The 27,965-nt window shown below is 47.9% G+C and overlaps 1 protein-coding gene across 6 annotated transcripts in view; it reads right to left on the reverse strand.

Annotated features, from left to right (window-relative positions):
- The window catches only part of ADGRG1 (adhesion G protein-coupled receptor G1), a 526,961-nt gene that overhangs the window by 169,691 nt on the left and 329,305 nt on the right, over positions 1 to 27,965 (reverse strand). For all 6 annotated transcript variants that reach the window (XR_015302413.1, XM_086945013.1, XM_086945009.1 and 3 more), the window contains one exon: positions 9,638 to 9,731. Coding sequence is in view for 5 of the 6 variants with exons in the window: in XM_086945013.1 (XP_086801139.1) it covers positions 9,638 to 9,689 (52 nt within the window). In the remaining variant the exon portion in view is untranslated. The remainder of the gene's footprint in view (positions 1 to 9,637; positions 9,732 to 27,965) is intronic.

The following is a 27,965-nucleotide window of genomic DNA, read 5'->3' on the forward strand; positions in this document are numbered from 1 at the left end:
CGAGGCAGTAAGAATATGCGTGGATATGCGCCTCCCCAACCTGGCCATTAAAAGAGAACGTCATTTGACGCCGACCATTGACGACATCATCGGGGAGCTCGCAGGGCCAAGTGGTTCTCCAAGTTGGACCGGAGGTCGGGGTACCATCAGATCCCGCCTCACCCAGACTCGCATCCAATCACGACCGTCTCCACCCACGCCGGCCTGTGGAGATATACGAGACTTAACTTCGGCATTTCAAGCGCCGCGGAGGTGTTTCAAAAAATCATTCACAACGTTCTACAAGGCCTCGACGGAGTGCTAAACGTGAGCGATGATATTCTGGTACACGCCCCGACTCTGGAAGAGCACATCAGGCGCCTCCAAGCGGTTTTTAACCGGCTGAAGGAGAGAGGACTGACTCTCCACAAAGACAAATGCGAGTTTCTATGCAAAGACATAAGCTTCTTTGGATACAAGTTCTCCGATCAAGGAGTAGGCCCGGACCCAGAAAAAGTCAGAGACATCCACAACGCGCCAGCCCCCACCTCTGTAACAGCAGTCCGCAGCTTTTTGGGCATGGTGACATACTGCGGGCGCTTCATCAAAGATCTGTCAGACCTGACTGGGCCACTACCCGACCTTACGAAGTCAAATACCACCTGGACTTGGGGCCCGGAACAACAAGAATCGTTCACGAACACTAAAGCAGCTCTGTCGGCTGACACAACACTGGCCTACATCAACCCGCAACACGAATCACACTGCTAGTGGATGCCAGCCCCACCGGCCTGGGAGCTGTCCTGTCAAAACGACAAACATGCGGAGAGTGGGCCCCCGTAGCATACGCCAGCCGTACACTAACGCCTACCGAACAACGCTACTCCCAAATTGAACGGGAGGCCATCGCTATTCTATGGGGATGCCGCCATTTCCACATTTACCTCTATGGACATCCTTTCTCAATCATCACTGATCATAAACCCCTCATACCACTCTTCCAAGGCTCTTCCTCTCGCCCACCCCCGAGGATCGAGAAGTGGGTGCTGCAGTTGCAGGAGTTCCAATTCACAGTGGAATACCGGCCCGGCACGCGTAACCCAGCGGACTACCTGTCAAGGCACGCCCGTCCAGCTACTGACGCGGAAGCAGCCGAAGCAGCAGCCACAGAAGAATACGTCCGGCTAATCTTCGAGCGATCAAGACCGCGTCCGATGTCCCTGGATGAAGTAGCGAGGGCCACCAAGGACGATGACTGCCTCCAAATCGCGATCCACGCCATAGAATCCGGCGACTGGAAGGCGCTGCAGAGCCCGGCGTCTTTTCGCACTACAGACGCCCAAGCTGTCCTGAAGGCCCTGTATCAAGTCAGACACGAACTATCCGTCTCAACCGAAGGATGCCTTCTGAGAGGCCCCCGCCTGGTATTACCCAGCAGTCTCACCCAACAAGCTGCCTTGCTGGCACACGGGTCACACCAAGGGATCGTCAAATCTAAAAACAGGCTCCGGAGCAAGGTGTGGTTCCCTGGGCTCGACAGAGCAGTCGAAGAAGTGATCCATAGGTGTCCAGTGTGTCTAGCGACGAGCCTTCCAAACCCTCCAGCGCCCGTGATCACCGAAGAAGGGCCTACATCCCTGTGGGTGCGAGTGAGTGCAGACTTCGGCAGCCTTCCCGGGACAGATACATGCTCGTGGTGGTGGATGATTTCTCTCGCTATCCAGAAGTAGAGATTGTGTCATCGACAGCGGCCTCTGAAGTAATACCAAAATTTGAAAAAATCATTGCCACCCACGGGCTCATGAAGGAAGTCCGCACTGACAACGGACCCCCGTTCAACGGCAATGAGTTTACGGAATACCTCCAGAGCCAGGGCATTAAGCACAAACAGATAACGCCAAGATGGCCGCAGGCCAACGGAGAGGTCGAAAGGCTGATGAGAACCTTGAACAAAACAATACAAATTGCAGTTGCCGACGGCCACTGTCTGGAGCTGGCCATCTACCAATTTCTCAGAGAATATCGCCTGACCCCGCATTGCACCACAGGAGTCTCCCCAAGCAGACTCTCCTTCAATCGGGCCATCGCGGACACAATCCCACACCACCCCGCGTGGGAGCTCGCCCCAAACCCCAAAAACCGGTCCATGGAGCAGCGCACCAAGAACAACCAGGAAGCTTCCCGACGGAGAAGAGCGACAGACAGCCCCATACAAGTCGGAGATGCAGTTCTGGTGAAAGACCGCCACCCTGGGGGTAAATTCCGTTTGCCATTCGAATTGCACCCCTGGACAGTGACGGAGGTAAACGGAACCATGGTCACGGCCGTCAGGAACGGGGAAGTGGTCACAAGGAACATCTCGTTTTTCAAGCAGATACCAGAGAGAAGTGAAGACCCCGACCTGGATGAGTGGTGTCCGACTCCCCAACGCAGACCGTCAGGACCGACTGGAATAGACACCGCGACATGCCAAACAAGAGACACCACCCCGAGCGTCCATGCCACGGAGAGACCAGCAGAAGACCCCAACGTCAATGAGACTAGAGAGTCAGAAGAATCACCCCCAGTCACGGCGGAAGGCCGAAGCCAAGCAAGATACAGCCTGCGTCCGTGCCCCAAACCTTCCCAGAGGTACCGAGACTTTGTGGCACAGTGCTGGCGTTGAACTGACCGAGATGGCTGACCCCGCCGAGGATAAAGTAAGACTGTTCTGTTTTTATATCCAATATGTTATGGGTTTTACCAGTTAAGCAGAGACTGCACCAGAGACAGTTTGGTGAACTTTGTTTGAATGCAGCGGCTATGACAGCCACAGCAAACTCGCTGACCTGATAGACATCTGTGTATCTTTGTATTTGTTTCCAGTTCATTTTCATCCCTAGGTAAAGGAGGAATGTAGTGTTGCTGCCAGTGGGGTGTGCCACTGCAGCACACGCCCCCTCCCACTGTTCTTGACTGGCCTGCCCCTCAGGCGTGAAGGGACTTTGGTATGGCCCAGACGTAAGCGTGGACACGCATGTCAGTTAATAAAAGGCCCAGGACCCTGGGCGTGGCTAAGTTAGTTACCAGCCACCAAAGGTAACACATGTGTCCGGTGTCCATGCTTTCTAGGCCCCAGGCTGGAACACCACAGTAGGAGATCCAGACCAATTTTACAAAATTATACTTTGGATGTACTTTATTTTAAGACCCAGGTCTTCGTACTAAGGTAAGTACAGTTTTAATTAAGAATACTTTTAGGGCTTCAGAAGTCTGACAGTGCAAATTTCAGAGCACTTCAATATCATCCTGTGGAGGAAAACAATTGTGCAGTGTAACAGGTACGTATACGACTTACAGTTCCAGCCCAGTCTTCCGGCGTCTCAGGGCAACATTACGGAATATGTTAGTCGTGGTGGACTGGGGGCACCCAAGAGGTGTGGGATACCCTATCTGCCCGGAGGCTGTCAATACCAGCTATGAGCTTTACCCTCGCGGTCCACCGAGAGCAATGAAGCGGGTAGTTTTTCAGCAGACAGCCACTACAGTTACTGTCTACAAGTGCAAGAAAGGTCCAGGGGTCTTGGTCCTGGGTAGTATCACCAATGTTTAACACCAATAGATGGAGGAGATTAGCTTGAGGCACTGGACCCTTCCAGCCTCGTTAATAGATGTGTTTAGAGAATTTAAGCAATATCTTCTCAATTCTCCCAAAGACTTTACGGTTCGATTCTAATGTTGGATTTTGAAGAAAGAGTATTTGCTAATTTTCTTCTTTTTTGGTTATATCCTTATTTTTTGTAGTATTTTAAGTTTTGGATGTACAAACTGCTGACACGTGTTTCACCCCAATTGGTCTATTGGACCAGGGCTTTCTCAAGGCTTAACAAATATTCATAATGATTATTGTGCACTTTCCTTCAAATTGGACATACAGTATATTACATCGGTTTTCAAGGTGATAAAAAGATTTGACTTGTAATTGTATTTCTGTGGAGCGACAGTCTCGGGACACCCACCACGATACTCAGACCGAGGGATTGTCCTGAGACTGCTGTTGTCGGGCCATCACGGAGAGGTCTCGGTCTGGCAGGCAGGGCAAGAGGGACAGAGGAAGGCTGACAGGGCCACTTGCAGGAGGGTACGGGCTCTCAGGCACAGGGCTGGGTACAGCTCAGTTCATGGGGACAAGAGGCCGTCCTGCTACAAGGTGTTCTGACCAGATAGAGTCGTGTTGGCATACGTGCTGGTCCTCTACCACTACAGTCATGGAGTTCTTTGGTAGCAGTGAATCGCTTCAATACAAGGGTCGATCCTCACCAATGTGGATCTGGTACCGGCAGACACAGGGGCATGAGCCTCTAATCCAAAGAGAGGTTCTTGCCACTTTGGTGAAGGTTGAAAGGTCTCTGGGGCTTCTTGGAGGCCTTGCAGAGTTTCTGGAAGAACAGAAGGCCCAGCAGTCGGACTGGTTGCAGGTGGCGGGGTTCTTACCTAGGTTTGTCTGCAGCAGTTCAGTTCCTGGTCCGGCAGCGGTCGTCTTCTGTCTTCTTCTTTGTTCTGTCAAATCTGATGGGCCGGTCTGGGGGAGCCCCTAAATATTAAATTTAGGAGGCATTAAAGGGGAGTAGCAGGTAGGGACAATGTGCACTTCAACTGGGGTGACCACACCCTCCTGTGGGAGAGGTATAGCCCTAGCCCTGATTGGAGGGGTCTCCCCTCTTCAAGATGGTGGGGACTGGACGTTGTGCTTCACCTCACTTCCCCCACCTTAGGGATGGGATTAGCAGAGGTGGGCACACCTCCTAACTTTAATTATCTCGCCAGTTGTTCCACCCAAAATGGGTATGTAAACCATGGGCTGCCCTCTTTTGCTAGCAGCAGAGGCTGGGGGTCGCATTACAAAGGCAGAAGCCCTTTGAAGTGCCCCCTTCCAGCACTGGCCCATCCTAGGGGAGGAGGCATGACACCTCTGCCCAGGATGTGCATTGTTTCTGGTCCCAGAGAGCAGGGGCTCTCTACCCAGGGGTCCAGAAACATTCCTGGTGGTGGCTGGCTGCCTACAGCCAGTCAGAGACCAGACCAGGGTTGGTAGGGATTCAGGGGACACCTCTGAGGTTTCCCCTGGATACATGGTATAACAAATGCCACACTGGCATCAGTGTGGGATTATTGAAAGGAGCAGCTTGGTACCAAACACTCCTGTATTCAGTGAAGCCATCATGGTGCTGTGGAACTCGAGTTGTCGAGTTGCCAGCCCATGCACTTTCTATGGCTGCACTGGCACTTACAATATTAGGAAATGGTGCCCAATATTGTATTAGGCTATCTGCTCAGGCAGTTGTGCCCTCACCTGTAGTATAGAGCACCCTGCCTCAGGGCTGAGGGGCCTGCTAGAGGGTTGACTTATCTATGCTGTCAGGCAGTGCTAGTGGGCATTGCACCTAGGCAGGGTATCATGTTGACTTTGTTGTTTTGTTCCTCACAGGGGCATGCGGGCTGCAAGGGTAGTGGCATTCTCCCAGTGAGGGGGGTTCCAAGGGATCCTCTTCAGCCCCCAGGCCCTAAGTACCCAAGGTACCATTTACTATGGACTTGCAGTGGGAAGAAGTATCAAATTGGAGTTTGTTTTAGGGAAGGAGCACTGGCCCAGGGGACTGGTTGGAAGGGACCCTGAGCACTAAATTTGAAACCACGTCAAATCAGGCAAAACGTGGGGTCTAATCATGCAAAAGAGGCCCTTTCTCTCACTTCGAAGAAGAAGAACTTTTTATTTCATGCTCAGAGCCGCAGTACTCCTTCTTTGAGGCAGTAGCTGCAGGCTTTAATTTTACTGGAGGTCTACCTCCTTTCTATGCTGCATACTTCAACTGCAGATGCAGGGGACTATGCAGACCGTTAATATGCACCAGGACTTCTGCAACACATTCCAGACGTCTTGAGTTTAGTTGAACTGGAATCTGATTATGCTGATGGTTTTTATGGCCAATATGAGTCCCCTTCAGCTCAGCTGAGCCTTTGCTTTTGCACCACGTAATGAAAGGGATGATCCTTAAAAAGTGGAAGGATATTGATAAGTCAAACTTTCCATGATTTCTGAAAACAGGCTACTATTTGGCGGCATTTGATGAAAGGTTTCTTAAAGTGCCAAAAATTAATTTGATTCTAGCGAGTATAGCACTCGTGTCCTCTTCAGCAGCCAAAGAATCCTCTTTACCTGAATCTACGACATCAGAGGAGAGGGTGCTAAGAACAACGTTACTATGTTGTATCATGCTTTTCCTTGCAGGCTGGAGACCATGCTGCGTAAGCAGCTCAGACTATGTTAAAAAGATTTCCAAACTTCATATCACTGCCAAAGAAACGAGTGGATCCTTCCTCACTTTTAGACTTGTACTAAATCTATAACTTGCTTAATTTCTTACATAACATTTGGTTTACTCTTCACCTACAGCTCCTGTTGCATCAATTGTAGCTGGACGTCATCTTTGGCTTATAGTCTGGAAGTTTAATCAACCATCTGCCATTTCAGGCCCTAAATTATTTGGGCCAGACCTACATGAATGTATTCACAAATCCACTGTAGAGTACAAAATTCTTCACCCTTTCAGAATGAATCCTTCTGGCCATCCCCTTCACTTGCGGTCCATAAGATCCTTCAAGGTATGCAGGGTGGTCATCATCCCTGTCGAGGAAGAGCACAAGGGCTGCTCTGTCACTCAAAACGTGGCTCGTTTCTCAACAATGGGCTCCAAAATTCTTACTATGCCACCTGTGTTCAGCTAGGGAGCCATATTCAATAATTTATAGATGCTGGGGTCCCTCTATTCAATGATGATTTGGTTCTAGAAGCAGTGAAACATGGATACTCTATATAATCCAGTCAACATCTGCAAGTCCCACATTTCAGACGCATTCTTCTTCTTCTTCTTTCAGACTGAGGTCAGTCCTTTCCTAAGGGAATTGATTCACTCCTTGAAAAGAACGCTATCCTCCAGCTCCTCAAAGTGAAAGACGGGTGGGATTCCATCCAATTCTGTTTCTAGTTCTCAAACCAACATGAGACATTCATCCCATTTTGGACTTCGAGAAGTCAACAAGTTTGTTAATTGAATTCATTTTAAAATGGTGACACTACAAACTGTAACACAGCTCACTGCTACAGGACATTACTTGTTTACCCTGGATCTCAAAGATGCTTATTTTCATGTTCCAATACATCCTGCTTACCAACAATATCTCGGATTTGCAGTGGGAGAACACAATATTTATTTCCGAATCCACCTCTTCAGATTTTCTGCAGCACCAGTGGTATTCCCCAAGCTACCGACCTGCTCCAGTAGTAGTTCCGTTACAGCTGGAGGGAGTTCAAATATTCCCTCATTTGAATGATTGGATCATTTCTGCCACCTCATTGTTTGAGTCTCTAGACTCAAAAAGCTTGCAGACGATTGACAGAAGTGGGTTTTTTGCTGAAATGGAATAAGTCAAAACTGACCCAATCGCCAGAAATTCAGTTCATAGGAACTCCATTTCAGACAAACTTGGGAGCAGTCCACATGCCGGAGGTTAGTTGAATGTCTCTAATGACTCAAGTAGCTCTCCCGGCAGCAAGCACAGCAGACTAGTTATGTATTCAGGGTTTGATGGTAGCCTTAACTGCAGTAGCACCTGAGGAATTTAGTGAATCAGCTCCAGAATTTCAAAGCTTTGAGACCGTGGTCCCTGTAATATTATCTCCATCCAAAGCCCAGGAATGGTAGCTAGTACCATCTCATTAACAGAAGGAAGTATCTCAGATGTAAGTCGGAGGGGGGTGGCGGTCAACTTTACAGTGTCAGGAGTTACGAGAGACGTGATCTCCGGAAGGACGTCTTCAGGAAATTGGGATGAACTTTTGGCTTTCTTTTGAGCTCTCTCAGGGTTTGTCTCTCATCTTCAGGACACAACACTAGTAGAGAGAATGGATAACAACCAGGTGGCCAAACCCTATTTATCGAGTGGGTACACAATGTCCTCTTATTAGATACATTTTTTAGGTCTGCAACTGAATAAATAGAAAAAAAGATACATGTAAAAGTTTGAATCTTTTATAAAATACTTTGGTTTGGCATTCATTTCTGAGTTTACCATGCCTTACAGTGTCTTTCAGAACGCAGCTTGAATAGATCCTCTCATTTACCAGGACTGGGACAAGGAAGATGGAAAGAGGAGTTATTGAAGATTACCAGGAAGTAATCTAGGCATTACTTCGGGTGCCAGTCATCCTCGTCTCATCCCTAGATTCCGAACCTCCTGCCCATTAACTCCTCTCTGTCAGATACCACAGTTGGGATGCTTCTGTTGGCTTTTATACTAGGTATTTTAAGGACTATAAAAGGGAGAGTTATAAGGAGGCGTGGTGAGGTGGAGTAAGGAAAGGAGAAAAAAGAAGTGTTTTAAACCTATTGGATTAACTGTCCTGAGGATGCTGGTCGCCTCTGATTTGTCAAGACTGAAAAAAGGATGAATAGGACTTAGATTAATGGTGATTGGCAGTAAATAATCCAGGCATGCCATTTAGACCTGTGTATGAGTACTTACACTGATGGCGTGAGGTGGCAGACAATCTCTCTTTGCATTCCTCTTGCTTGACAGATCACTGTTAAAATGCATTGAGCTATGCTCTCAATACTTGGATCAGAAGTAGCGTGCCGATGCCGAATCCAGCAAAACCTGAAGTATGTTGACCTACGCAGGTCTATGGTTCTGTCCATCCGAGTTCAACTGACGTCTATCCCCCCTTTATCCAATGCTAAGTTAGGAGACTTTTTGATCACACGATATCTATAAATCTCAAATCTCTGTAGTTCTATGTTCTGGGTTATTTTCACCGTAGGGTAGTAGATATGCATTTCCCTTCCGTGGTGGCCCTCAAGGAGTCTGTTCTGTGGTAGTTTTGGTACAGGTGTGTCTGCGTTAGGTCAATAGCATCTATATTGGACTTTCAAACTGTTGTATGACTCAACTACAGTACCTCAAAAACGTATTGGACTAGCACCACCAAGATCATGCCACTCCTGCTCTTCGGGCCATGCATGTGTTGCAATTGGCCAAACATCCTCTGTCTCACTTATTCCAGCAGAGAGGCCCTCCATTTTCCAAAACAAAGTACATCACCACATCTCTTTTAGGACTCGGGATCCCCTACAGCCATGTTTTTTTTCTATCTAAAAACCGTATATGGGTTTAACAAAACAATACAAACAATAGCGACAACCTATTAAAACATCATTAAAACCATAACCCATATCAAGTTATTAAAAAACTCAATACCATAAATTCAAGAAAATACTCAAAAACCCAACTTGATACAAGCATTAAGAATATTCATTGCTATACCGTAGGGTGCCAACAGAATGAGAATAAAACTGTTTTATTCTGCCCCACAACCTTCTAAATAGTGGAAAGGTAGAACTCTTTCCTGTGATGCCAACCCGACTATAGAGTGCGCAATCTTTGGAGTTTTAGATGCACTGAAAGCAGATATGAGTTTTGATCAGCACTACAAAGTACTTATGTCCCAAATGCAATTAAATGTGAAAGTTAACAACTTCCCTCAGCGCCTTGGAGCTTTAAATGTGCTAAGGAGCTCAGCAAGTTGAATGCACACAACCAGCCCAACATGGCATGACCATACCTGTGACATGAAGAAATACCGTTAGCAGGATGAAAAACATTGTGGACAGCATCGGATCGCCCTTCACCGCCGACCGACGCCTTCACAGCAACACCTGCAGTAGACAAAAAAACAAAAGTTTATTATGTTGGTGCTGAGAGACAGACGCAGAGTTAAGTTGAAGTAAGATTCTCTGGTCCCCAAACTGTCCTAGACAATGCTTCTTTCCACTGACAGCTTTTGGACATTGGGGAAGGAGGTAAAGCAATCCATCCCACACAGAGCTGTGGGATGTGTTGGCGAAGAGGACAGTACAATAAAATATGCTTCGAGTGCATGAGACTCAGAGTTTTTCTAAAGCATGTTACAGTGGTTAATCCTGAGTTTCTACACTCTGCAACCCCCTTAACACCCTACTGCTCTGGGGCAGAGGAGCATTATTGCTTACAATATCACATTTTAAAATGGCAATACCTCCTGCACACCGACTAGCACGTACAACACCAACTACCTATAATACCAATCAATGAATGCAGTAGAGAAACAGAACTATGCGGCCATTTAAGCTCTAAAATCAGGACTGGGTGCTGGTTGATAAACCAAACAGTAAAACAAGGCACAGGCAAACATTGTCCACTGGCATTCATTATACGTAAACATGTTTCATCTGACTGGATCAACTCGCTGATGATATGAACACCAGCCAGCACACAGTCACTTAGCACTGAACCAAAAACATGCCCAGCGTGCCTCGACACCACGTGTTTCACATTCTTGCACTAGTAGAGGGGGCTGCGAGTTCTGCAGTTTATTTCTGTTACTGATCAACGTTTTAAACGTCTCCCAAGATGCCCCCGCCTTGATTTAAGCAGCCTTCTGTTGAATTTTAATATAATAAATGTAATTAACATTTTTAAAGGGGTCTTGCACTTCTAACGATCGTTTAAAGTTAGAACAGAGAGTGCTGTCTAACAAAGGTTCAGCGTGATAAAATGCCAGAGAGATCTCAATCTGCGTCTCGCGCTCCCTAGCGGGAAGACGCCGCCATTTTCTACATCTGTTGCCTGACTGACAGTCAGGACATCTGCTAGCACAACTGACGCCTCTACTCAAGTACACGGTGGACTTTGAAACTTTTAAGACACCGTCACGCCAGAGATTCAGAGAGGCATGCAGTCCTTCGACCCAGTGACAGTACTTTCAGTTCCAGCCTTACCTTACAGTTCCTCGTGTAAACCCTTTTCCTCCTCAAAAAGACTTCACGTGAGACTTTACTGCATTAAATCACCACATGAACGAAAGGCTCAGCTAGAGACCAGCAGGGCCCTGTTTCCACAGTCCCTGGACAGCAGTGAGGAGCATCCAGTCTGCCAGATCTGAACCTGTGAGTCGCAGTTTCCACACGGACCTCTGCAGCAGGTGCATTACCGCAACAGTCCATCTTGACAACTGTTTCTATATTCTGGCCTCTCTGTTGAGGTTGTAACAAATGTGCTGTGTCACATACCAAATATGCATGCATGCCTCTGGAAAGCCGACATACGTTTGTGCCAACACCAGTCAGTGCTTAATTTGAGCTGAGGGTTGCTGGTGTGGCCACTGCACTCAGTTTTAGGGACCAGCAGTTATTTTTCGTAAATTAGACGTTTTACTGACACAGTAGAGGGAAAAACGCACAAAGCAGTAAGAGGAGGGAAAGCCAAGACGGAAACCCCGTCAAAAAGGGAGAAAGCATGGACCACCACTGTAAGAGAAGAGAAAGGGGGTGCCTGTTAGTGAATTAAAAGGCATTCATTGGATTTAAGAGTGCACAACCGTGGCATTTGGCGCTGCAACATTTAACTGGGCACCCTGCAGGCTTCGGGGCAGTGTTTTGGGCACAGACACTGATTCTTTTACAAATGAAACACTGCACCAGCTGCTATTTTGTCTTTGGTAAGGATGTATATGTGTGGCTTAGGTTTAGAAAGACACATTTCTCAAACAACATGGACACACATGGTCACTGGGCTCTGATACATCATGCCGAATGGATTGCGAACATCTCACTGTGCTTGGAGCCTAGCTGTGCTCGGCCGTGGCCGTTACCCAAAAAAATGGGGGGTCAAAAATGACATTTCCCATTTTAACTCCACTAGGATTCTTTGCTCCTTGTTAAACTAAAAATGGCAAAACAACTACAGCAAATGTAGAATGACAGTTGAACCTTACTCGAAGAAGTGCCTTTGCTTGAATAGGAGTAAATCTGTTCAGTAGTTTTGGAGAAATTAGCATTAAAACATTGTCTCAGTTGGGGCATGAAAAGGTTACATTTTTGAACAATCTGGACCGTTAATACAGAGAGTTCTGAGAACCAAGTTTCGTGGATCGCAGTGGACCCAAAATTCGCATACTATTCAAATCTTATTTGTTGAAAGAACTTTTTCTCCTGTGGCCCAATTCAGGTCTGCGAACCCACACCCAGGTCCGAGAACATGAAATGATTTCATTGGCTGGCTGCAACCTGAAGAAAAATGTTGGGGCCGCCATTACAGGATGTGGTCACATGGTGACCACGTTCATGAGAAAAAACAAAAAGAAAGGGAACATAAGTGGGCAGTGTAAACGCAGACTAACCCCAGGCCTATGTTGGGGTGTCATAACCCCTGTGATTAAAAAACTAAAAAATGCCGATGTTGCCACCGTTTTTGGATTTTGGGGCTGGGGTCTCTACCTCCAGTGCAGTTCCAGAGATCCACGAAACCTGGATGGGGCCGCGCAAACCTGGTGCAAGCTTTATAGGCAAGAAACTGTGAACCCATACTAAGCGTCATGGACCCATATTGGCCCATTTGCGGGTTCTGAGAGTCTGAGTCCAGGTTTGCAAACCCCTTGGGAAATTCCACAATAGGTCCAGTGAGGGTTCCCGAACCACATAGAAGGATTTGAGAATCCTGAAAATGTCATTAAAAAACCCAGATCCTGTGGGAGTTGGTCGCCCAAAGTAGGTTGATGTATGGCCTTGCAAAGTCCTGCAGCCGAATTCAGCAGCCCATGGCCAAAGGCCATGTGGGAGCCTGCAGCTTGTTGGGCATGGTGTCGGTCTGAAGGCCATGCCCTGCAACAACCCTCCTGCCTGCAGCAGACTGGATGCAGAACCTACACTTAGACGAGGCTCAGCAGCCAACCTCGCAGCATGCAGACTGGAGCTGTGCGCAGTGGTGTGCACAGTGAAAGTTGGTTGCCCATGGCGAATATGTACACATGTCTTTGGCTGTAGGTCATGCCGTACGGCCATCTCATCCTGCACATGGCAAAAGGTTGTGCACAGTGGATGTTGGCTCTAAATAGAAGGTTAGGTGCAAGCAACAGTTGAATATTACACGTGAACAAAAGACCCACATAATCCACTTAAAAAATAAATGTTAAAGTGAAGTTAGGTTAGCTTTGGGTATAAGACCTTAAAGAGAGTGTAAAAAATACCTTGGAAATACACTGAGAAAACCGACAGCTCCCTTCATCGCAGTTTTTTAGGTCTCGCCTAGCGAACGCAGCGCATGCGCTGATTTTGCCTTGGCGAGGTAATGTTGTGGGTTTGGTGCGGTGAAGGGAGACAAACCATGTGCGTGCACGGACAGGCGATGTGCATGCGCATGGGGTCTCCTCTGTGCCTCACACGCTTCCACCGCGAGCTCACACGTTCCCACCGCTCGCTTGTTTTCAAAGGCTTTCGACCAGGTCAAGGACCTAGATTGTTGACCACAGCTTTTCTCCCGCCTTTAATGCAATACTCGCATAGGTGTCTTATATTTCGTAACACTTTATTTCTGTTAGTTCCTTGATCGTTTTTGTAACACACGAAAATAATAAAATACATTTGAACTCTGGAAATTACAATTTTACTATTCCATGTTCAAACAAAATAATAATTCAGCTGAAAACATCATATTTTGTTTTCCATTCTACAACTGGAACAAATTAATCATCCTGATCGACCATATACTAATACCACAACCCCCTCTACTGTTCTTTAACTGAAGTATCCAACAAAGAGTTCAGGTGTAATAAAAAGCAGTGCCACTTTTTAGGTCTCGGCCTGCGTAGGCTGCGCTTGCGCAGTCTCGCTGGCGAGATTTTATGTTTTCCAGAGTGGGGGCTTGAACCCGCCCCTCTTCTCCATTGGCTGCCTTCCTAAACGGAGGCCAGCCATTGGAGAAGAGGGGCGCTTGTCCATTTAAGCCCTGTTTTTTTCGGATTGAGGGGCGTGTTTTTTTTTTTTACATTCCAGCCAATGGGAAGAGGAGAGAAAGAAAAACACGCCCCCCAGTCGGAAAATGACGGGCGTTTCTCAGAGGCATTTCTGCTGGAACTCGGAGAAACATGGTGGTGTGGAGCGCTCATCTCTTGTTTTCTCTTCTTCTTCCCTCTTCTACTTTCTCCTCTCCCTCTCCTTTCCAGCTCTCCTGTACCTCCTTTCCCTGTCCTTCTCACCCTGCCCCCTCCCTCTTCCTCCTCCTTTCCTGGCCGCTCCCTTTTCCTTACTCTTACCCTCCTTCTGCCCGCCTTTACTGCCCCCTTCCGTCGCCTGGTCCCCGTCTTCTTGCTCTATTTTTCCTTTCATGGATCTCCCTTCTCTTCACTTATTTTCCTCCCTCCCCCGTCCCCTCTTCCTCTCTGAGCTCTGGGCGCCCCCTCCCTTGCCCCCTCTCTGCCCTCCCCGCCCCTCCTCCTCCTGGGTGTGGTGCTGTACTTTTCAGGGTGGGGTCAGCTCGGCTGTGAGTCAGGCGGGTGGGGCTGGGCTCACTTCCCTTGCAGACCTCACTTCCCTCTCTCCTCCCCCTGCCCTCGGCCCTCCCTTCCTGGCTCTCTCGGGCTCTCATTCCGGTCGGTGCCTCCTGCCTCCAGACGCTGCTCCCCGGGACCCTCAGGTGAGCCTGGCCTCCGACCCCCTGCCAACAGCCCCCTGGGGGGGCTTCACTTCCGGCCCCCATGGGAGAGTGCCTGGGTGGGATTGGAACTTGGGGTGGGGGTGTCGTAGGGGCCGCCCGCCTCTGTCACTGCTCTTCCGTGTCTGGTGATTTTGAGGTGGTGGTAGTGATGGGTGGGGGAGGGGTCGTGTGTTGTAGTGTCTGTTCTTTTCCCAGTGGGATTGGAGTGCATGAAGTTGCCATTTTTGTTTGCCGTTCCCCAACTTGTGTGTGTGTGTAACTCTACCGGCCCGGGTGGAAACTCTGGCGGGGTCTGTGCAGTTGCAAATATGTCTTTTGGGCGTGTTTGTGCGGCGAGCGTTGGCAGGGTGTCCTTTCAAAGCGTGTGATTACTTGTGTACACAAGTCAGGGATGTTTCACGAGTTAAGAGTTGTGTGTACAGTATCTGTGGCTTGTTGCTCTTCGGCAGTGGGGAGTGTGTGGCCGGGTTGTGTTTGCAGGGTACTGTGTGCGTGTGGTTGTAATGTTTGTAGGCTGTGGTGTGTGCGTGTGGCTGTAATGGTTGGGGGCTGTGGTGTGTGCGTAAGGCTGTAATGCTTGGAGGCTGTGGTGTGTGCGTGTGGATGCTTGGAGGCTGTGGTGTGTGTGTGTGGATGCTTGGAGGCTGTGGTGTGTGCGTGTAGCTGTAATGCTTGGAGGCTGTGGTGTGTGCGTGTGGATTCTTGGAGGCTGTGGTGTGTGCGTGTGGCTGTAATGCTTGGAGGCTGTGGTGTGTGCATGTGGCTGTAATGCTTGGAGGCTGTGGTGTGTGCGTGTGCTGTAATGCTTGGAGGCTATGGTGTGTGCGTGTAGCTGTAATGCTTGGAGGCTGTGGTGTATGCATGTGGCTGTAATGCTTGGAGGCTGTGGCGAGTGCTTGTGGCTGTAATGCTTGGGGGCTGTGGTGTGTGCGTGTGAATGCTTGGAGGCTGTGGTGTGTGCGTGTGGATGCTTGGAGGCTGTGTTGTGCGCGTGTGGCTGTAATGCTTGGAGGCTGTGGTGTGTGCGTGTGGCTGTAATGCTTGCACAAAGTAATGGTGTTTGCACAATTGCGCGTGTTCATGCTCCTCCATTGGCACCGAGTAAAACCCGCCTCTAGCTTGTGTTGGGTGTGATTGTTAAAGTGGATGTTCCGGAGAGGACGCGGCCCCTGGTGCCGGCTGACGGGCGTTGAGACGTGTGTGTGGGTGGGCCTCGGCTGTCCTTGTTTGCCCCTCAGTCTGAGGTGTGTGCTTGGAAGTGTTTGCATGAGAGCAGGACGGTGTGTCCCCAGCCTAGTGCGAGTCACGGGGCGTTGCGTATCACACACTTTTTGCGTGTAAAGACATCATGGTGTCCAATGTTCGTGGGGAGACGTGCGTGTGTGCAGTCTGCTGGTGTCTCGTGCGCGTATGGTGATTGATTGTGGTTTGCACACCAGGCCTTGTTCTGCGCCGTGTGCTGGCCGGGGCACTATACAGCATTTCAATATCTGTGTAAAGCGTGCCCCATTTGCGGAAAAGCATGCAGCATTGTGTCTCCCCCGAGCCCCCAGGATTAGGGACCCCCTCATGCCCCCCAGGGGAGAGTGCTGAGGAGCCAGAGGAGCCGCAGCCGGCGCGCAAGCAGGCTCCTGAAGCCGGAGTCACAGCCCATGATGAACACCGCGCGGCCCCAGGGGTCAATGGGGTGCTCCGTCCCGCGCCAGCCGCTCAGCGCCAACCATGCCAGGGAGGGCACCGTCAGCACCAACGTGGCGCACAGCGGGTCCAGGCACCAGCAGAGGAGGAGCAGCAGCAGCGGGAAGCCGGCTGGTATTTTTCGCTTTTCTTGCCTCCGTTCCCTGCTTGTGCTCGATTTTCTTGCCTCTGTTCCCTGCTTGTGATCGTTTTTTCTTGCCTCTGTTCCTTGCTTGTGATCGTTTTTTCTTGCCTCTGTTCCCTGCTTGTGCTCGATTTTCTTGCCTCTGTTCCCTGCTTGTGATTGTTTTTTCTTGCCTCTGTTCCCTGCTTGTGATCGTTTTTTATTGACTCTGTTCCCTGGGGCGTTACTGGGCAGAGATGGGCATGTGGCTGACCTAGACAGAGGGAAGCAAAGGGTGAGCTCTGGGAGTTGGTGGGGGCCTCGAATAACCCATTTGTAAATAAGAAGACTCCCCAGGGTGAGGGTGTGTGTGTGTGTGTGTGTGTGTGTGTGGCTCTGTGTGTGTGGCTCTGTGTGTGTGTGGCTCTGTGTGTGTGTGTGTGGCTCTGTGTGTGTGTGGCTCTGTGTGTGTGTGGCTCTGTGTGTGTGTGTGGCTCTGTGTGTGTGTGTGGTTCTGTGTGTGTTTGTGGTTCTGTGTGTGTTTGTGTGTTGGGCTCTGTGTGTGTGTGTGTGTTGGGCTGTATGTGTGTGTTGGGCTCTGTGTGTGTGTTGGGCTCTGTGTGTGTGTTGGGCTCTGTCTGTGTGTGTGTGGGGCTCTGTCTGTGTGTGTGTGTGTGGCTGTGTGTGTAAGTGTGTCTGTCTGTGTGTATGTGGCTCTGTGTGTGTGTGTGTGTGGCTCTGTCTGTGTGTGTGTGTGTGGCTCTGTCTGTGTGTGTGTGGCTCTGTCTGTGTGTGTGTGTGTGTAGCTCTGTCTGTGTGTGTGTGTCTCTGTGTGTGTGCGTGTGTGGCTCTGTGTGTGTGCGTGTGTGGCTCTGTGTGTGCGTGTGTGGCTCTGTGTGTGCGTGTGGCTCTGTGTGTGTGTGTGGCTCTCTGTGTGTGTGGCTCTGTGTGTGTGGCTGTGTGTGTGTGGCTGTGTGTGTGTGGCTCTGTGTGTGTGGCTCTCTGTATGTGGCTCTCTGTATGTGACTGTGGGTGGGTGGGTGGGTGCGTGTGGCTCTGTGTGTGTGTGGGTGCGTATGGCTCTGTGTGTGGCTGTGTGTGTGTGTGTGTGTGGGTGCAAATGCAATAGGTCTCGCATTTGCGAGAGATTAAGCTATTGGCATTGTAAATGAGAATGCCATTTATTTATATGTTTTAAAAACAAAAATAATGTCATGAGCAATGCCAATAGCTCTAACTTTAACAAAGATGAGACCATTGCATTGTAAGTGCTTGTTGGGCATGTGTTAAATTGTTGAAACGAGTGCTTTTGAGCAGGCAATGTGTATAGAAGGCGCTATAAGAGTGCATTATACAGTTTGCCGTTGCTTGCGGGTTCGGGCGCATAGGATCACGGGCTCTGTCCTGGGCATGTAAAAGGTTCGGAACTGATGGTATTCACCGGCGAAGCCTTGAAATAAGCCCGGCCAGTCAGTGTTGACACAGCTTTAAGTATCTGCGCTATTGATTGTCAATATTATTGAAGGAGCTGATACAGTCTCATTAAATTATCTGATTATTGTGATGTTAGAATGCTTTTGAAACACGCTAAAACTGTATATATAAATATTTTTAAGATGCAAATTAAAATATATTTTATGATAAAACGGTAATTCTGTGTTTAAAAACGACAGGGAACCCACCGTACGGAAGAGTTATTGGCAGATATTAAGGTTTTTCAGCACATCGTCTTAAGAATGCAACATCCTGTGAAGTCACAATACGCACCTCCATGATACTGGACAGTGGACACTTTCACCAAAACTTTTGAAATACGTTCCTTCTTGCTTCTCACTTGGCGCTTCTACCTGGTACTTTTCACTCAGGGGTGTATCGAGAGGAACAGGCGATATATAGGGTTTGTCCTTTCACCTCCTCTTTCTTTAGTCCTTTCCCTTGTGGCTGTACCACCTCCCTCCCACCTACAAATCTCTGCTTCCTACCGCTATACGCACGGGCCCAATTGGCTGTAACTGATCTCTTTCATTTTAAATCAAATAATTAAACTCTGTCACAGTTGCACTTGTATTTCGTGTAATAAAGACCACCATTTCACTTTAAACATGGAAGTAACGTGTCTTCCGGTTCCTAAATTGCGGATGGTCAGGATGTCCGTACCGGAGTGTGTTGGTGTGGTTGTGCCTGCTCAGATTACCTGTGCGTACAGGCTTGCACATCAGTTGTTGCTTCTACACCAGCAGATGGTATTAATTTTGTGCATTACCCTGAACTCATTGATTGCTATTAAAGGATATACCATTTGCATACTGAGCATATTAAATGTAGAGGCTTTTAATAAGTCAGATATGCTATTATCTGCCATGAAAAATTAAAACAGACGCTCACCACAGTGCAGTATTTACGCCCCACCACTTTCAAATGTCACACGCCCCACCACTTTCAAATGTCACCAGCTGCCACTGGGCTCAGCAGCTTGAGCAAAATATTGTGGGTTTCTTTCCCAATACTTTCACTTTACTGTGGGTATAAACTGCACTAGGGAATACTATAATCAGGGCCACTGGAATTATGTGGCATATTTGGACCATTTTATGTGACAGTGGAGACAAAATTATGTGGCATGTAATGGCACAATATGTGGTGTAATACGGCACATTTTGTAATAGTATTGCTTCTTTATTGGATTGTCTGGTAAATGTTTAAAATCTGTACTTATGCAGAAACCATTGCAGCCGCAGAGCTGTATAATTCCAGTGGACCTGCCTATTATTCTGCATGGATCTCAGAGTGCATCTTCATACTCTAATGAATCTTTTCTGTTTTATAATCCCATACATTTATGATGGCCTATTCTATACATTTTGGGAACTTGGTTACAAGACAGACCTTTGCCTTTTTCTGATCACAAATTCCGCTGAAGATTCTCCGTTATGGCACAATTTATAAGGAGGGCATAGAATTATCTGTGATATGGAATCTAGTCAGACCATAATCAGGGTAGAATGTGAATCTGCAATGACCACATGACAAAACAAGCATTTGCAATGCAATAGGCCTCGCATTTGGGAGTTCATTAGCACTGTAAATGACAATGCCTTTTATTTATGTTTTAAAAACCAACACGTAAATAAAGGGGATTGTAATTTACAATGCAAATAGCTCAAACGTTCGCAAATGCGAGACCTATTGCATTGAAAATGCTTGTCTATATCTCTCTTCCTCCTCCTTTCCTGATTTCCCTTTTTGGCTGTGCTGTCCTGCCAAACTTGTAAAACCTTTCCAAAGTGTGAGAAGAGGTGGACAGGCTTTGAAGGCAAATGGACAACGTGCTGAGCACAGCCAGAGAACTTCTAACCAACCACTCCCCAACCAGGAAAATAAATTTCTGAGGCTACAGCCGATGTCCTAGGAGGGTTTTAGCCCCTTCGCTGCGGCGGCAATTCAGCCGCAGCGCTGGGAGGGGAGGGGGGGCGAGCGGCGCTCACATGCTCGTGACGGAGCCCCTCCGCCACGAGCCGCGGTTGCGCTGTGCTCATGACGGAGCGGTTCCGTCATGGCCCCGCCCGCTCAATAGAACGCGCCACGCAGGCGCGGGGCAGGGCCATGACGGAACCGCTCTGTCATGAGCACAGCGCAACCGCGGCTTATGACGGAGCGGCTCCGTCATGAGTATGGAACCGGTTAAAGCCCATATGGGCATAGACATATACGAATTGTAATCCAAAACGTTTTGAAAGCAACACACACAATGCTGGTATGGATTATACAGAGCAAAAAGCTGCCACCGGCTCAAAGGAGTACCATTCACTGAGATTCATGAATGAATGGTACTCTTTGCTGGACCAAAGGCAGCCTATTGCTCTGTATAGTCCATATCATCATTGACGGTGTTGATTTCAAAATGTTTGTTTGATTAAAATTCTTATATGACTAATTTTTGGTTATTTAATCTTCATTAACAATTCGGTAATAGGTCAGTACTAGAAAGTTGGGCAGGAGATATGGCCTAACAGCAGAGCTGCCAGCTTTGAACTTGGTAGCCAGCTTAGAGTCCCACCGTGATGTGATTCTGGGAAAATCACTTAATCTTCCTGTGCCTAAAGCAATTCTGGCCTTTTGTAATGTAATCAGGCGCTCACGTAAAGCGCTATATAAAACTGCAACTAAAAAAAAGATGAATAATCTCGGTGTCAGTGGAGCGATTATGGCAGGGTAAATCCAACAACAAAAGTCCAAACTGGAAGTGCTCATATCCTGTAATAGTTTCAGCCCCTTTCTTGACATTTCTGAAACAATTTGCTGACTCACAGTTGCTGTAAGTTGTTCCTGGAGTCACAAGTGTGGCTCATGCCCATGCAGCTGTGAGCGAGAAACTCAATTTCTTCGTCAGCTCATTTCAGCAAAGCCACCGAGTGTCTTGGAAGTAAGGGGGCAGCAGGTGCCTGGGGGTGGCTTCAGGCTCTTCCGGTAAGACTGCACCCACATGCTGTTCCGTGACAGACTTTCCACCAGAAAGATTCGGAGCTTGAAGCATACAAAATGCAAAACGTGTTGCTTTCGAGTGTCCCACACTGTTTCAGAAACGTTGTTTAAAGGTACCACCTTTAGAATGTTATTGATTTGGTCAGCATTTTAATTACTCTGAAAGATAAATCAAATCCAAATCTGGTTTCTGATGTCAATGGAAACAGTACTTTTTTGGTACGCTCCTGGTTCAGACTAAGAAGCCTTGGGGACGCCATACAGACTCTCACTGTGCTGCCAAAGGAGGGACCGGCTGCTGCTGCCTAAGGGAAGGATTTGTACTGCACCTCGCGGAACCCGCTTCGCGGGTCCCGCATCGCCGACGTCGCCCATCCTAGTGTTGGCCTCTGCAGGGTGAGTGTGCGAGCGACAGGGCTGCGAGCGCTGGGACCGGGACTCACTTTCCCAGGAGTCCCGGCAATCCCGAGGCCAAGTCAGCTGGCCCGCTCTCCCTGACCGCCCCGCCCTGCATTGCAGCACAAAAGGACTCCGCCCAAGCTGCCTATTGGGACACCATACAGACTCTCACTGTGCTGCCAAAGGAGGGACCGGCTGCTGCTGCCTAAGGGAAGGATTTGTACTGCACCTCGCGGAACCCGCTTTGCGGGTCCCGCATCGCCGACGTCGCCCATCCTAGTGTTGGCCTCTGCAGGGTGAGTGTGCGAGCGACAGGGCTGCGAGCGCTGGGACCGGGACTCACTTTCCCAGGAGTCCCGGCAATCCCGAGGCCAAGTCAGCTGGCCCGCTCTCCCTGACCGCCCCGCCCTGCATAAACCACCACCTCTATTGACGCCCTTAAGAAGCGACGAACCCCGCTGCGCGGGAGCGCCCGGGGCTAAGCCCGGGCAAAGGGCGGGCCCTCTGTGGCCCTCAGTGGCCAGAAGAGGCTGGGCTGGGCCATAAACTTTGGTTGAGAATTTCTATTCTATCTGTGCCCAGATTCCCTGGGCATACGGGTTATGTCCACTCGTAAAACTAGAAGCATGGCTGTGGCTGTTGCTGGCGCCAAAAAACTGACTGGGACTCTGGACGACTTTATCACCCGCACTCATGCACTAATCGATGAGGGAATCATACTCATGGACAGGAGAGTATCACAAGACCTGGCCATGGCCAAGCGCTCATCACTGGGCCTGATCGCACAGGCTCAGACACCCTGCACCGATTCTCGGCCACAAATTCAGGCCCTAGTACATAGTCATGATGAAAACGGGGACAGGGATGCCATAAACACTGCCCAGGACCTGGAGGCCTCACCCAATCTAAACCTCTTAATAGAGAGTGGAACACAACTTCACGAGTCAAACACCTGTGATACTACTGCTGCTATGAATGAGAGGGGCAGGATTGAAGGGGCTGTCCCCAAGCAAAAACATAAGGGCAATAAACAAACTATTCCAAACGAAAGAAGGTCCAGATTCCCCCCAACCCCCCTAACGGCGATAAGCTCCCAGATGCTCCATCCAGCTCAACAGGGGGGTCACTTCCTAACAAGATTGGTCTACCCTTGAATCTTCTTGACGACACTTTAATTGATCAAAGTCTGGAGGAAATCTTAGAGCTTAGTGCTGATGTTGGAAATTCACCCACAGTACCACCACAGGAGGAGGACGGTTTAAATACTAGTAACTCCGCGATTTTTAACATGTTAAAAATCATGTTAGAACCCATAGAGGCTAGACTACGTTGCCTGGAAACTGTCCTAAAAAATATACACAAGGACATAAGCGCACCTAGTTTTACCTTAAATAACAAAACTGCCCAGGCTTCTAATCAGACTAAATCATTAAAACCTCAGGCGACTGCTAACAAAACTTTGGAGACTAATAAAGCGGTGCCGAAGAATCGCTGTAATACTCCAAATCAGATTGTGCCTAATACTAAGCCCCCTGCAGCAGAGGGAACTAAGAAAACCGATCCCGCCCACATTCCCGCCCACATTCCCTCTAAAAACAACCCAACTCCTCAGGTTGCACCCAGGGATGGCTTATCTCAGCCTGTAAACCCTGAAGCACCTGATAAAGCCAAATGTAGGGCTCGAAAAAATATCCATCTCCCTCCTGATGCTTCCCCCTATGTGGTGATTCTCACTGGGGTTACGGAAATCCCTGCATCAGAACAAGAGTCGTATCAGGCTTTAAAAAATAAAGTATGCCGCTGGTTAGCCAACAACTATCCCCTTCCGCCAAATATTCCTTGTAACATCTTGATGATAGAGAGAGCTCCATGGGTAGGAGATAATAGGAAAAATCTCACAGGGGATTGTGTAGTGGTTACCTTCGAGAACACTGAGGTCGTAGACTTTATCTGTAACAGTAGGGCTCCCACATACCAGGCGAGCACGGTGACTGCTAGACCTCTTTCGTATTTCTATCTCCCACAAAATCAAGTTGACAACCGATGGAGTTGGTTTAAGGGTCCCAACGTCCGTAAACCCAGACAGAAATTCGACCTTCCCTGGGACTCACAAACCCCTGGTCGAGAGGAGGGCTGGGATGGGGGATGGAATTTGGTTAGGAACAGAGGTGGCAGACCACCGCAAGGTGGCCCTTTTTTCGGCCCGCATTTTATTCAACCCTATCATTACTTCCAACAGTTGAATGGTCCTGTTAATCCCCTGCACTTCCCAATGGCGAATCGCTTTGAATGCCTCTCAACCACAGATTGGGTTGACTGACATATACAGGGCCCCCCAAAGGGAAGGGGACCTCAGACCATTTTAACTTTTCCCTGCGAGGAAGTGGCAACAACAGACCTGCCCATAGGTAATCTTCCTTCTACCTCTGATAACAGTCTGGTGGAGTTTGAGAGTCAGAGTATACCTATTCCCCCCACCGCTCCATCGGCGCTTTGTAAAATTCTTACCTGGAATGTGGCAGGTTTAAATTCGAAGGCTTTAGACCCTATATGGCAAGGGTTTGTAAAACATTACGACATTATGGGATTTCAAGAAACATGGGACACCACAACAAATTTTGCACTGGATGGCTTTTGCAGTTTTTCCACTCCCGCAATTTCTGGCGCAAGAGGAAGAGCAAAAGGTGGCCTACTAACACTGTGTTCCTTGGATCTGGTAGGAGTATTTAAACAAATAGAAACTGTATCCGCGAATATGCTAGTCGTGGAGTGGACCCTACCTGATTCCCAAACTTTTTTATTGGTTAATTTTTATAACTCAAAGGAGTCCTTCTGCGTGAATGAACATTTGACTTCTTTATTAAATTTCTTGTCAGCCTATAGATATGATTGCACTCCTGCCCCAGAGATGATAATCCTGGGTGATTTTAACATTCACCCCTGCGAGGGAGATTGTCTTAACGACAGATATGGGGGTCTACCAACAGAAGCCATTCCCCACTTTGTCCATACAATTGAGGGTGAGTGTCTTGAGTCTCTCTTAGCGAACTTAAATTTATTTGAACTTGATCAAAGTAAGAAGGATCCCAGAGCCCCAACTTTTGTGGGCAAAGACGCCAACACCATCATAGATTTCATCTTTGTCTCATCTGGGGTTTTGGCAAAGGCACGAGAGTATACGGTGGTCACTGCTAGTTTCAGTGATCACAATCCTGTTCTCTTGTTGTTGGATCTAGATTGTTTTCGGACCCGTATATCGACAGACGTGGCAGCCCCAAAGGATTTGAAGACTAAAGACCAGGGAAGGCGCCTAAAATGGGAGCAGATAGTTCCCGAACAATTTTTCCAGTTACTCGCCCAAGAATCCGAAGCCGAAATGGCAGTGTGCCTGGATCCAACTGCCCGGGGATCTGAGGTTGTGGTTGCCTATGAGGAGATTTGTGCAAAGATCTCCAAGAATTTGGAGTTAAGGTCTGCTGGGCAAAGGAACAAGAAAACTTATAAATGGTTTAACAAGGAATGCTCGCAGAAACACAGTGCCCTGCTGATAGCCCTAAAACAAAAACCAAGGGACAGGCTTTTAGTGGCCAAACTAAGGAAGGATTATAAAATTGCAGTTCTCAATCGCAAATCTCAAATTAAGGAGGAAGCGTGGGAAAACCTATTATCTTTGGATATTTTGAGAGATAGTAAAAAGTTTTGGGCCACTGTGAACCAGCCCTTTTTTTCCGAAGATGGGAAAACTGACATGGATTGTGTGATAGAAGACGGCAGATGGTTAGGCCACTTTGAAAAGATCTACGAATCCACAGCATCTGGTTCACCTGATAGTGCTCATGACTCTTCCAACTTGGTTATGGAATTCAGCACCTTGGAGGTCGAAAGGGCCATCAAAGACACAAGTAAACACAAGGCCCCGGGCCCTGATGGGGTCCCTGCAGATCTCTACATCCAATACCCACAATTTTGGTCAAAGATATTAACGAATGTTTTTAATGCAATACCCACAGCTGGCTTCCCTTCCTCTTGGTCCACCTCCATCATCGTGCCTATATTCAAGAAGGGGAACAGGGGGGACCCGGCCTGCTACAGGCCAATCTCCTTGCTGGACTCTGCCGTTAAGATCCTGGGCAGAGTCATCTTGCAAAGGCTCGGGGATTGGCTTGAGGAGAGCGGGATCCTGTCGGACTTACAGTATGGCTTCAGAGCACACAGAGGGACCATGGACCAATGTCTTAACCTTCACCTTATTATTAGTAGGTACACTGTGGTGAAGGGGGGGCTTCTTTACTTGGGATTTATGGACTTATCATCCGCCTTTGATTTGGTCAACCGTTCAAAACTGTGGATTATTTTGCGCAATATGGGTTTGGACACAACTCTGGTTAATTATTTGCACGATCTTCATTTAAATTTGTCTGCTTCTGTTAGGGTGAACAGGGATGGAAGGTGTACAGCGAAGTTTAAGTCCGGGAGAGGTGTCAGACAAGGCTGCATTCTGGCACCTCTCCTTTTTACACTGTACATCAACTCCTTGGGGAAATCATTGAACTCAGTCACCCCGGATATTCCACGTATGGGGGGGTACCTATCCCGGTCCTCCTATACGCGGATGATGCCGTCCTCTTAGCTCGGACTGGCACAGGCCTCCAAAAACTACTGGATCACTTTGGCCTCTTTATGGAAGCACTGGACCTTAAGATTAACACTGCCAAATCCCATGTCATGGTCACCGGCTCGCGAAAGAAACACACGAAGATCAGGTCCTTTAGCTGTAACAGCTCACCAATCTCTAGGGTCCCTTTTTTTTGCTACTTGGGCGTCACTTTCGATGAGAAAGGAACGTGGGGCGCACAAATGAGGCTAAAACAGAATGGAGTTACTAGATCCACCACAGCCCTTCTGCATTTCGCCAAAAGATTGGGCTCAAGACCTATGGAAGCGATGACTCGTATCTACAAAGCTAAATGTCTGGCTATTGCCTCCTATGGAGCTGCTATATGGGGCTATGTTGCAAGCCCAGGTATTCAAATCGCAGAAAACAACTTCATACGAGCCTTGTTATCACTCCCAAAATCATCCCCTATACATACAATTCATAACGAAATAGGTCTGGGCCACGTTACTGATCTCCTAAAAATGTCCCCAGTGTTATGCTGGGTTAAAACCTGGACAAACGAGGAAATCAGCCTAAATCATTGTATTCTCAAAGACTGTATGTCTCTGGACAAAGCCAATAACATCCCGTGGCTGGCGTATGTTAGAGCGGCATGCGCGAGGCTAGGACGTCCAGAAATGTACTCTCTGCCACATAATCTAAAAAAAGAGGATATAAAGTGGGTCAAACTGCATTTTCAAAACTTGTTGGAGTGTGAAAGGGAAATGGTTGAACTTGGCAAACCAATGGTTCGTTTACTCTTCCAACTTTCTTCAACTACAGCCATGGAACCTTATTTGAAATATGTCACCAAGCCCTATCATCGCTTTTTACTTATAAGGTTCAGGTTCAACCTAATACACCTTGTGCTTGGCTCGCAATCAAAGTGGGGTTCACCAGAAAATGTACCCCCCTGTACCTGTGATTGTTTTTCTATACAGGACACCCTTCATTTAGTTATGCTCTGTGAACATTACCTGGTGGCTCGCAAAAAATTCCTGGTCCCAATTCTGAAAGATCTTAACTTTGTCCAGGTACGGCCAGCATTATTATACCTACAGATGCTGGACTCGGTACAGGTCACATCCGGGGTAGCCTGTTTTCTGGTAGCAGCTGCCAGACAAAATAAACTAAGAACTGCTGCTACTATGAATCTCCAAATCTGACACTTGCAAACTTTGTTGGAAATTACTTAGATACGCTGAAATGGATACTTACCATATCTATCTTTCGTTTTTAAAACTGGTAAATTTTTTTACAAAAAGTCTTTATTGTGTTCTTATGAAGGAGTTGCAACCTTTTTTTTCATACATGTTTAATTGTATTTTAACTTGGTATCATGTACGTTGTTCTGCTTTTATGGTTTTAACTAACCGAATAAAGTTTCTTTGACTGACTGACTGACTGAAGAAGCCTTGGCATCGAGTCCTGAAATTGGCAGTGGCAGCAGCAGTGACTCACAAACCCTTGGTCCAACCCTAGCCCTTTCATCCCTTACTATTTCATGCCGAAATAGTAAGAGACGGGTACGGAGTATAAACATACACAGAAAGGCTCCTGGAGGCTGGTTTATTTCCTGTTCCCGGCGGTGTGTGCAAGTACAGTATCAACACTGTAATGTGTCGAACTCAACAAGGCATTTTAGCTAATTTAGGACAATTTAGCTTCTGTCGTCCATGTTGGATGTGTCGTTGCCATATACCACATGATCACTTCTGCTGTAACTTTCCAGGCTTTGCTGTAACAAGGAGACTTTTCCAGCTAATTCAGACACCATGTACATTTCCAAGGACAGGCTAGCTGTCACGGGCTGAATAACATACTATGTAACTTTTCATGTTCTATGTGTAGACGCTGTGAAACACCAGAATCAATGTAGCAGAAGATGAGAATCACAGCATGTATTCTGTACTAAATGTTTCCGCTTGCTTGCTTGCGCTTCATTGGTTGAAAGCCTGTGAACAATGTAGTAATGTAGTAAAAGTATGAAATCCTTTGTCTAAAGTCCTATGAAAGAGTGAGATTTCTCTGTGTAAGGAGGAGACCCTTTCTCAGTCTGTGAAGGCAAATCTATGCTGGATT

The sequence above is a fragment of the Lissotriton vulgaris genome, chromosome 12, assembly GCF_964263255.1.
Source record: "Lissotriton vulgaris chromosome 12, aLisVul1.2, whole genome shotgun sequence".
Taxonomy (NCBI): Eukaryota; Metazoa; Chordata; class Amphibia; order Caudata; family Salamandridae; genus Lissotriton; species Lissotriton vulgaris.